This window comes from Argiope bruennichi, chromosome 8 (genome assembly GCF_947563725.1).
Source record: "Argiope bruennichi chromosome 8, qqArgBrue1.1, whole genome shotgun sequence".
Classification (NCBI taxonomy): Eukaryota; Metazoa; Arthropoda; class Arachnida; order Araneae; family Araneidae; genus Argiope; species Argiope bruennichi.
In genome coordinates, this window is record NC_079158.1 from 5834731 (window position 1) to 5847414 (window position 12684).

General features: G+C 26.5%; 1 protein-coding gene across 2 annotated transcripts in view; it reads left to right on the forward strand.

Moving 5' to 3' along the window:
• LOC129980813 (V-type proton ATPase 116 kDa subunit a 1-like) overlaps positions 1–9386 on the forward strand; it is a 33375-nt gene extending 23989 nt beyond the window's left edge. For both annotated transcript variants that reach the window (XM_056091202.1, XM_056091203.1), the window contains 3 exons: positions 3046–3199; positions 5579–5750; positions 9116–9386. In XM_056091202.1, coding sequence (XP_055947177.1) covers positions 3046–3199; positions 5579–5750; positions 9116–9209 — 420 coding nt within the window. In that variant the 3' untranslated portion in view covers positions 9210–9386. The remainder of the gene's footprint in view (positions 1–3045; positions 3200–5578; positions 5751–9115) is intronic.
• The last annotated feature ends 3298 nt before the right edge of the window (positions 9387–12684 follow it).

Below are 12684 nucleotides of genomic sequence, written 5' to 3' on the forward strand. Positions count from 1 at the left end.
CCAAATATCCTTTAGCTATATCAGAATATTTCTCCTGGAACTTCATTAATTTAATTAAAGAAATTAAGAAAAATTCTATTTTGCCTGATATACTTAAAGAACCTATTGTGTGTTACTTTGTATTTTTTATTCCCCTCTGAAGTTCATTTTTTGTAGGTGGATCAGTTCACAGTATTCATAAAACTTCTATCATATTTAGTATTAATTCAAAATGTTTTATAATTTTAACAGTTTTATATGGTAACAAATTTCTATACATCCACCATAAATTTGGGATTATATAGCCAAATTGATTTTTGCACCATTAAAAACCCAACCAATTTCTACTTTTAATTTCAAATAAGCAAAGTATTCACTTATCTTTCATTCACTTATTCACTTATCACTTATCTTTCATTTGACATATTATTTCATTATATGAATCTTTGAATTCACCCAAATGTTAGTACAACTATTAGACCTTCCTTTTTTTTCCAGATTAATTTTAAAATACTCATTATTAAAATGAAAAAGTATTATTTTTTACAAATTATAGACCTTTCTTATTTTTTTTCAGAATAATTTTAAAGTATTAAAATGAAAAAGTATTACATTTTACAAATAAGGTTAGAAAATACACGTTGATTGCCTTTACTTGGACTGTCAGTTAATTAGAGTGACTACTTATTTAAGGGAAATCTCAAGGAACAAAAACTGTACTTGTTATTGAAGTCTATAATTTTTCTTTGCCTATGAAAGAAGCAATAGTGAACTATGATTATTGCATTGATAGATTTTACTGACATAATTTATATATCAAAACCTCAATGAGAAAGCAGATACAGATAGAGAAAACAGAAGCATCCAAAATGTAACATGGTGAGAAGGATTTTAAAGAATCTGTAAATTGATAATTTTCTGTTGCCAAGGATGCAAATTCCCCTGTATTTCGGTTTAAAAATTAAAAGATATTTAATTTAATTTGGAATTTGTTTAATTTGCCAATATTTTATTGGTCCAAAATATTTTTATAAGGGGAAGTTGGGGGTTGGAAAATTTAGTTCAGGATGAGATTTAATAGTTCTGTCCTTGATGCATCTTTTTTTTCCTTTCCTTAAAATTTTTTTCAGGATTATTCAAATTAAATTAATAATATACTAATAATTTTAATTAATGTTAATTAAAATCAATTAACTTTATTGAAACTAACTAAACTTAAATCTGATTAAGTTAATTAAATCTATCCGTAAATTATTAATTTGAATAATTTTGAAAAAAATTAAAAGGAAAGGAAAATAATACATCAATGACTGAATTTGGACCTCCTGCTTACAAAGTAATTGCCTTGACAAACATGTAATTGGGCTGCTAGATGTAAATGCTTACACAAGTTACTGTTTATGAATTTTGTAAAAATTTGAAGGCTATTTTTTCAAAATTGGCTAGTTATTGGCATAGTTTTAATATTTTGATAAATGTATTCCTGAAATTTAGAGTATTAGTATATTACCTTTATACTGAATTTCATTTCAAATTCAATTTTCCAACATGTACCCTCAATAAGTGTATGCCAGTGTCCCCCAAATATGTGGAATTTTTTACTTGTTTCATCCCTCATTGCACTGCTATTTATTATTACTTTTCAAAGCCATGCAATGTTTTTATTATGAAATTAATTTCTTTCTGAATTTATTATTTAAATGGTGGTATTTAATTTACTTACTAATTTTGGTATTGCTTTTGGAATTTTACTGATTTGATTACTTTATGTTGGAATTTAACCTAGTATACTTAGGTTTCTATTTAGGATTTTGCTATTTCAGTATTGTGAGTATGTAAACTTTGGAGGTTTCTTTTTAACTCTTAAAATAATGTTTGAGACATTCATTATTAACAAAAATGCTGCTTTCCTGGCCTAGGGATCATGCATCTTCCTTGTGATCTGGGCTTCCGTGTTTGAATCCTGGTTTCGGTGGGGTTTTTTTTCCCCTTTGTTCTATCTGTGAGGTGTGTGCAAGAGCCCCCCTGTAAAAAGGGGCTGTGCAAACGAGTGTATGAGTGTCATCGTTATATGAGCTAGAAGTCAGGCTTGTGCCCTCAAGGGCCTTTACTCTCAGAAGCTTCTGCATAAATTTGACTTAGGCAGGCTTGTCTGTAACAAGTGCATAAGTAACAATGACAATTATTATCAAAAGTAATCTCAGTTTTTTTTTGTTTCATTTGAAAATTAAGTAAACTAAGCAATTTCATTTAAATTTGGAAATAATTTTTAGTACACAGCATGCATTGTTGTAAATTGTGAATGTTATTAATTTCAGTTGCAATTTTTCTGTTTGAGAATTGCCACTTCTGTCGTAATATCGAATAAATTTGTGAGAACCATCTATTAATTCTAGAGTTAAATTTTAATATTCTAATTAGCTTTTGCAATGCATTAGGAATTTGTTTAATATAAGAAAAAAATATTTTTAATATGTTCATTAACATTCTTTTCAGTAATGAATATTTATATGATAAATAATAAAATTAGATTGGATGTGTAAAGATGCCTTTAGATAATTTGGTTGTCATTTAAATTATAATTATTTTTTATTTAAATTCACATTATTTCAAAGGAAGGTTAATTTAATATCTTCAGAAGATTAATAGGTTATTTTAAATTCTAGCCATTATTAAAGTGTTGCATAGAAAATGATGTGGATTGCTGAGAAGTATCCAAACTAGAAAGAAAACAAGGAAAGTCTTGCTATAGTTTTTAAGCTTTCTAAACAGCATTTTCCCAGGATTTTATTAGATCTGGTGATTCATAAATTTTCTATTGTTTATAGGCTAAGCAGTTTTATTTCTAAAAAGTAAATGTTAGTCGTTTAATTTTAAGAATTGTGAAAAATTTAGTTTTACATGATTCATATGTTTATATAGAAGTGGTTTTATTTTTAAAAAACAAGTTGTATCACAAGCTTTCAGAAATACAGAGGAATTGAATTTTTGATAATATATATGAAATAATAGGTTCCAAAGCAAAACTATGAGTCACATATGTTTTCATTATTATATGTTTTTTAGAGATATGAAGTTACACCTTCTGAAGGACAGGAAGAGCATGGCTTTGGAGATTTATTTATTCATCAAGCTATTCATACCATAGAATATTGTTTGGGATCCATATCGCATACTGCGTCGTATCTTCGGTTATGGGCTTTGAGTTTGGCTCATGCACGTAAGTATATAAATTTGTGTCTTAAATACTGTATCAAATAATGGCATTGGAAAAGATTGTCAATATATATTTTAATACAAGACTGGTTGAAAAAATTTTCCATCACTATAATCAGAGGTGGAGAGAATTCTTGTGAAAAAAATTATTGGAATAGATGTAAGGGCTATTGAGTTACTTCCCAACATATTTATTTTCAGAATTAAAATATTTGACAAAAAAAGAGCTCAAATTTTATATTCTGATATCAATGAGATTATTTACTTGCAAATGTGTCTGTGATAGAATCTAAAGTCTGACCATTTTGCGTTTTAATGCTTTGCTAGCATCCACCTGATTCATAAGTTTTGAAATAACAGTGTGTTATGTTAATTTTATCTGAGGGAAATGGTTGTGGAATTCCGTAAGAGTCAGACAACAGTCTTCTGTACGGTCATTATTAATTTATATAAATCAGGGTGTGTAGCGTCATGAAAAGTACTTAAATTTGAAAACCATTTTTAAGCATCTTAAAAGTGCTTAATTTTCAGACAAGGTCCTTAAAAAGTGCTTAATTTTCACATGAAGACGAAGAAAGACTTTTAGTTTAGTTTTGTTTTTCCACAGGTTGAATATGATAATTCAAAATCATGGTCATAAAGTCTTGTTTACCGGATGTATCAAAAAACTAAACTATGAAAAGGGAGTAATTCAAAGAAGTATATCAGGAATTCCAGCACATATGAAGATGATGCTTTTTTTTTTTAACAATGTGTATTGTTATTTATTGAAATACTGGAATAGCTATCTGGAAGGGGCAGTACGAAATGCATACTATGCCATATTTATTGCGAATAAAAAAAAACGTTCGAACTTTAATTTTTGATGTTTGAGATGTTGAAGAATTGATTTGTTATGCCTGGTATGAATATATTTAAAGTTTTATTTGTTGTTAAAGAAGAATATGCGATATGGTCCGATCAACGGAAAATGAGAAAACACCAGGTTTTGAAGCGCTAAAACGATATATTGAACGTGGGAAAAGCTGCTTTAAAAACTGGAACATATTTGATCATCATTTTTATTAATATGTCGTTTTGGAGCAAATGCTTGAATGACCTACTACAAGTATTCAACTGCACTATATTGAATTGTAATTAATTGCGGTATGTAAATACAGAAGTCAATTGTGTAAAATCTGGTATAATGAAATTTTTACTTGAAACCTTAAATTTTCAATGGTCGTGATATCTTTCGCGGTATTTTTTGAATGTCCCCATCCATTTGAGCATTTTTATTTGTTGGACTTTGATTAAGTAAAAAAGAAACGCTAGATATGGTATTTAAACATTTTTAAAGAAATAAAAAAAAGTTTTTTACAATTTTTTTCTGGGCTTAGATTTTTTGATTTTATAATGATTTTTGTCTTTTTATAATTCTTATAGAAATGTTTTCTGCAATGAAATCTCTCTTAATATATAAAGACTTGCCCTGAGCAATGCCCAGCATAAAGCCGTTGAAGTTAGGAGCATGAAATTTGGGAAATTATTTTTGGGGGCAGTAAAGGCCCACTAAGAACGGATTTCACAAATTTTTAATTAGAAGTTTAATTAAAAAAATCCAATTTTAACGTGTTTTCATCATAACATCAAAGCATATTACTAGAAAAATTATTTTAACAAGTTACTCGTTTTTTAACTACTCATTTATTCTGCAGAAAAAGCACATTCACCCATTCTAGGTAGACACATTTATAGTATTGTGATAGTGAACAAAAATGTATAACTTCAGTTCTGCATATTCTTTATGAAAATTAAGGAAGTATAAAGAGAAGTGGTACAGTAAGCAAGGAAATTATAAGTATTTGAAATCTATAAAGCATCAGAGTGACTGTTACGTCTTTCTGCATTAATATTAGTGTACTAAAGAATAGACTTTTTCTTTCTTATATATCTTTTTACTATTCAACTTATAGTTTATTATGAATACTGTGGAATTTTGTAACCAATTTTTTTTTCTCAAACTCATAACCAGGTAGCATCACTTGCGGGCAAGAAAAAATAATTCCTTGGATTACTTATAACCAAAGGTGTATAAGTTTGTAGAGTTTCGAAATTCCAGCTTATCTAGAAATTAGAGCAAAAAAGGATTAAAAATTCTTGTTTTAATTAAAAGTGTAAACAATCAGATTTAAATTAGAATGTTAAAATACGATTGCATTGCTAATAATTTTTTCCTTAGTAATCATGAATTAATGTCGAAAATTCTAATATCATGATTTATGAATGAAATATCAATATAAATTACCATTACTGTATGCTACTAATCACTTAACAAATTGGTCTTGAATTATGTTAAATCTGTGAATATTACTTGAATTTTAAAATAATTTTCTTTCCCCAGAGTTATCAGAAGTATTATGGAACATGGTGATGAAAAATGCCTTTTTGTTAAATGGATATGCTGGTTGTATAAGTATATATGTTGTTTTTGCATTTTGGGCTGCTCTTACTATTGGAATTCTTCTTGTAATGGAAGGGTTATCTGCCTTTTTGCATGCTTTGCGTCTGCATTGGTAAGTCCTTAATTTTTCTCCAAATAAGATGCAATATCATTCAAATAATAATTGTTTAAAAAGTTACCAGTCAGAATGCTATGTATTATTGTATTGCAAGTAAAATATATTCTTCTATACTGATGTATTTTAAGGATTTTCTTTTAATGATATGTATTTTATTGCTGAACTTTTGTTTCCTTTTTATTTAACATCATTTTTTTTCTAAGCAATAAAATATAATCAGATATATTCATGTTTTATGATATATAGTGCCCTGTTATGCTTGTAGATGTATATTAACAAGTGCAGAGGTCTTATAACATAAGCATTTTGCTGTTATTATAGCATTTGCTGTTATTTATATCTTATAATATTGCTTATCTTATAATATTGCATCTTATAATATTTGCTGTTATTAATAGCAGTTATATATTTTTAAGTTACCTGTAGTTGTGGTTCTTACCTGTATGCACATATCCCTGTTGGTATGAGCCAGATCAGTTAAAGGTATATGAACATAATTTTGGTAATTACAGAAAGCATTAATATAAAGGATTAAATTGAAAGTAAAGAAACTGAATCTTGTCTTCCAGATTTAAATCAAAAGTGAAATGCTGTATTTTGTTAAATTTTCTAATTTCTTTAAAACTAAAGCCTTTGTCATGCAATAGTAAAACTCTGCAATGTTGATATTGTGACTAAGCAACTTTTTGTGCTCTTCCTTAATTTTTTACAATTTACAAATGGAAGAATACAAATAATGACTTAATTAATAAAAATCATAAAAAAAGCATTAAAAAACCCTCCTCATAGGTCAAAAACTTGCCAATCTTTGATTGGGTGTCTAAATATTGTGTTCACTGGCTAAATTCAAAAGAAAAAAAAAAATGTCTTAAGAATTTAAGCAAAGTGGGTTTTTTCTTTTGGTTGTTAAATTGTTACTTTAAATAAATTATAATTTAACACACATTAATGCATTTTGTTCTTTGTTCAGTTATCTTTTAAATGATATATAGCTTAATAGTATTACTGCAAATACTATTGCTTTTATAAACCACCAAATTTCCAAAGTGCATTTTTTGAAGAAAGCTTTCTACTATTTTGGTCTCTTATTGTACTGCATATTGATCATTATAATTAACATCTTATTGACTGAATTATCAAATTTTTGATATTTTAAATGCTCCTGTCTGAAAAAAAAATCATTTTTGGAATTACTTTTTTCTTCTTTTGTGTCCATTATGAGTCGGAACACAAGAACCTGGATGATTGATTTGTGATCTTTAAACCAACATTATAGATTTTTTTTTTTTTTAATAAAAATGGTTTTGGAGAAATTTGCCTACCTATTCATATGAATGTGAATGTAATAATTCAAATATACAATAGGAAACAAAGTTAAAATTAATGTTGGTTTTACTATCAAACTTATAAATCTGTGATAAATTTTACCCAAATCTGTTAAAGGAATGATTATTTGTCTATTTATTTTAAATATAATAACTTAAAAATGCACAAAGCTGCATAAATGAAGTGTAGCATGTGATCTTGAAAACAAAATTTTAGATATGTTTCTAGTTTTATATGCAATCTCTCAAAGATACAAAATACATACTCAGGTTGCTAAGAAATTTAATTGAAAATATACCATTTTATCTATATGTAAAGTTGAAGTTAGAATCCTTCTGCTATTTAGATACCACTTACAACTGTTGTTTATGTATATTTTTGTTTCTACTGTAACCCATTTTGTTCTATATCTGCAAGGTTTTCTTAATCTCTAATAGTATATTTGTAATTGCATAATCTCTAGTACTTACATTTGTAATTGTATTTAAGATATATTTTTATTAGGAATTTTATGAATTTATTATTTCTTATTTAATAACATTTTTTTCAATATTTATTTTACACCAAAATTTTAACTATTTTTCTAAAGATTTGGAGAGAAAATTTCCCATTTAGCAAATAACAAAATGGAATTCGTTAAAAAAAATTAGTAATCTAAATATTTATTTAGAAATATTCCATATCTTTTGAAGGACAACCAGTTTAAATCATAAATTGAGCATTTAAAAATCTGGAAATAAATAAATCATAATTGAAATAAATAATTATTTTATTATTTACTTAAAAATATTAAAAAGCTTTTTAAAGTATTAGTTTACTGAATATTATGAAAAGTATGGTTTTGATTTTATTGATATGATTAAACAAATGATTAAAAAAATATTTTTGTTAAGTATTAAAATATCTGTATTTCTTTTAACAAAATAATATTACTATTAAGGATATTTATTTATACTATTGATTAAAATATACAGTATAACTTTAATTTATCATCATTCAGTTGATCAAAAAGAAATTAACACCAAATACAGAAAAATGTTAAATTGTTTGACAAAACAATAACCATGAAGTAAAAAGTAATTAAGGTAATATACCTTTCATTTCTCCCTTCATTATAGTTTGGATATCAATTTTTAAAGATGATCCTTTAAAGAAATTTTACTTTACTTTAAATCATATGGGGTTTTGTAAGGGTTGGGAGATTTCCGAGTAATATATTGCATCAGTTGGCAAGAAAGATTTTAATATTTTTTTTATCATAATTACTAACGATTTTAAGAAAATTGCACTGAATCCTTGTTGAAAAAAAAAAAAAAAAATGGTATGTGTGGGAAATATGTGATGACATTAAATCTTGGGCTTTTTATTACAAGTATAGGAAATTATTTAGAACGATTGATGAATGATGTTATAACGTAGTTTCACTATATTGATTGATGGCTAGGTCATAGATCTATGAAGTTATCATAGGCCAATGAGTAATTTTTCAAAATTATATATATAAAAAAACATTATAGAAACAACTACAAAACATTTGTTTTGTAGCTTTGATTTCCAATAAATGAAATAAGCTATTTCAAGGGTGAAGCATGCAGTAGCATATTTACAACTAAGCTAGGGCTGCAGGCAGATCAATTAGAAAACCATATTTTTTTAGTCGTCAAACAAATACAATAATGTATGAGTGATAAAATATTATGATAATGCTAATACAATATCACGAATAAGGTTTTTACCTGTCTTATTACATTCTTGTTGTTATTAAAATATTTGTAAAACCAAACATTTTCTTCAATAATATTTTATATAAGCATAGATGCCAAGCAGTCTTGACAAATATATATTCACAAATTCAATAATAATAATAAAAAAAAACCTAATAATGTTAATAATTTATTAACCTAATCAAGTCATGTTAATAATTTATTAACCTAAAAAAATAATTAACATAACCTTAATCCACCACTAAAATATCTAAAAAAAAAAAAAAAAAAAAAAAAAAAAATCTTATTTGAATGTCATGTATTTTTCAGGGTTGAATTCCAGAGCAAATTTTATGATGGTCAAGGTTATGCTTTTGTTCCTTTCTCCTTCAAAGCCATTGTTGAAGGACATTCAGAAGTGTAGGCACTGCTGAACAATATTTAATCAAGAACTTTACATTCCAGTGATTTTTTGCAGTACTTATGCCAAAAGGTTGTAATTGTAGAAGTTCTTTCATGGAAAGAGCAAACTATTTTTGGATGTTTACAGCTTTAATCAAGAAATATAGCTAAATAAATTATTTTGTTATCTTATTTTTAATATTTTATTGATTGTTATACTTATAAAATGAATTTATAATACTATTTACTACTAAACTAATTTATAAAAAATATTCTTTTTAGAAACATGTATTTTTTTATTGATCTAATTATTAATATATTTAAATATATATTGATATGAAAACAGCTTTGATTGATTTGTTACCAAAGATTGGTATTAAATACCATTGTTTATTCATCTTCAAAATAAGCAATTTTATAAACTTTTACTCAAGAATAAAATATTTTAGCATTATTAAAATGTCTTATTGTCATTTTATTTTTCTTGGAAAGTTTATGTTATAGAAAATTTCAAGTCTAGTCCAACATGTTTTAGACATTGCAACACCTATTTTTTCATGCGTGCTGCAATAATCATTTATGTAGAAATGTATTTATGACTTTAGGGTTTAATGGTGCAAGAACCATTAATTTAACCATATTGTATTAGACAAAAGGTTAGCATAATCTTTAAATGAAAATAAAGTGTGTAAGTGAATAATTTTTCAACATGTTGCTGTTGAAATGTGACCATAGGAAAAGAAATTATTTCAGCTATGGGTATTTACAATAAATAATCCTGGATATTTTCTAGAAACAGTGAAATTAGCGATTCCAACTGCCCTCCCATCACCCCTGGGAGAAACGCATTTTGTATGCAAGGGAGATTAAAAAAATTATTTTTCCTAGGTTGATATTTGACAATAATAATGATTACTAGCTGAATTTATAGTCAAAACTCAAGAAAATTTTGAAGGCAATTTTTATGAAATTTTCAATATATTCAGTCGTTGTAAGTTCAAATTGAAGAATGGAAGCAACATTTTACCTTATTAGATTTATTGATTTGTCATAGCTTGATAAGAAAAGCAAAATAAGGTATGAAACTAAGTTTCATAATTCTTTGAGATTTATATTTTTTATATGATTAATTTATATAGTTTATTGACCTGAAATGACTCTCAAAGTTTTCAGGATTTATGAATTTCAGTTAAGTTTAAAGTAACTGAAATTTTTAAAATTATTTTTAGAAGTTGCATAAGGAGCGATTATACTGATTAAAAAAAGGAAGGTCATTTACATAGGAAACTTAGTCCTATTCAAATAAATTTTTTAGTGGTGGAACAAGAAGATTCTTATTTCTAAGCGTCAATAAAATTTTAATAATACACTCTGTCCTCATTAATATGCAATAGTAAAACTTTACCTCGCTTTTTTTGAGTGGTTAGTATAAATTTTGATTATATAAATTTTGAAGTTATCCAATAGTCGAACCATTTTTATTTTAAATCCAGCATTTCCATAAATATGGAAGTCTTTGAAAATGTCTGACTGTTCGTCTGTAATAAAAATTCAGAAACACTTTGAGCTAGATGGATGAAATTTGGTATACGGTCTTTACACGAAATTTTGTAGATTTCTATCAGATTTTGAGCCAAATCCAAAAAGAGATTGAACGTCTGTTCATCTGTACTTTCAGAAGCATGTAAAGGCAATAACTCAAAAACACAGTGCCTTAATTGTAACACCTTTGGTATGTCTTTTGTGACTCCAGCTGTAGCTCTGTGACAAATTAGTGGTTTTAATCAGTTGGGAATAAACGTGTCTAGAGCACAAATTCACTTTTATTGGAGAGTATGCGAGGAAGTTTTGGGAAGACCCTTCACGCTGCTATATCTAATTTATTGCAAATAAATTTGGAAAGTTCTTGAAATACTTCAGTCTGTCATATATGAAATAATTATAATAATTTTTCACCTCCAGGCTCTCTTTAAATCCTAGCTATTCTAACGTGTCCTTTGTCATTGTCCCCCCCCCCCTCTGGTTGTAGTAACCGATTATCTCAACCGGTGGTGATTGGGGTAGCCAAGGAAAGTGCACTGGGAGCAATATTGCGGAATAATTACTTGAATTTAAAAAAGTATTTTTTAACCCATTCCTCTGAACTGTAATAAAAGTTCTTAAATAAAGAATTTATTTTATATTTATTTATTTAATTATCTTGCTTAATTCTTAGATTTAAAATAGTAATTACATGATCAAATTACTCACTACTACTTAACAAACTAGGACTACTAATTACTTATAAAACTACTACTGAGATTTAAAATTACACATGTACAAACAAGTTATAAAAGTTTGAACATACTTTTTTTTAATAACAAAAGCAAAGACAAATATATCTTCTTAATATAAGCGAATTATATATATATATAATTATAATTAATAAATAGTTGATATTATATATAATATAGTTGATAAACTTGATTCAACATGAAATCTGACTTAAATAAGCTCGAAGAACTATATTTTCGTTCACCAACCTAAATTAACAATCAGCAAAAGACGAAAAATCTGTTCGTGTTTTGAAATGCCTAATAGAATGCTTAGATTTGCTATAAACTAAGCTGAATGAGAAGAACTAGTTATGAAAGCATTGCACTGGAAAACGAATAATTCAAAATAGCCTTTGAGATTGCGAAAATATTCGGATAATTGATTTTCATCGAGTAATAACTGAGTATTCGATATCACAATCACAGAAAATATTTAAAAAAAAATGACAAAAATACTGATTACATTTTTTTTTTTTTTGCTTTTATAAAAAAAAAAAAAAAAAAACGAAAATTGCTTTTATTAAAAAATCGAAGGTATTACTATGAAATTAAATGCTGACAATGAGTTAATATACTACATTAAAAAACTAAAACTAAAAATTTGGCATTTAACTTGAATAAATAAAAATATTTTTAATTTTTACAAAACTCCTACCTGTCCTAGACTTAAATGAGACTATGTAATTGTAGATGCGTTATTTTGTTAATTATTTGATGTCAAATACTGTATGTGCAATCCATAGTTTTAGAAGTTATGAAAACATCCTAAACAATTTATGTACTCTTAATACATATGACATGAAAAAATCTTTTCCCGAAATAAAAGTTTCAGTATGCGTAAGATGCGAGAAAATCTATTATTCGTAAGATATGAAATGACTTGCTAACTTTTCATTGTTTAAGACTAAAGAAAAATTCTTTTTGTTAGGTTAGCTGAAATACAACACCCTTTGTTAGCATTAAGAAAAAAAAAAAAAAATCTTTAAAGGGTTAATGAAGAAAGAGATTTCAGCAAATAAAACTAACCTTTATAAACTCACCCCCACACACCTGTTACAAATCATATGAGGAAATTTTAAGAAAATTGTTAATATTATGAGTGTGGATTTATGTAACTGAATATATCATTCAGAAGATAAATGTTTCAATTTTAACTTGGTGCAAACAGTTTGTATTTTCAGG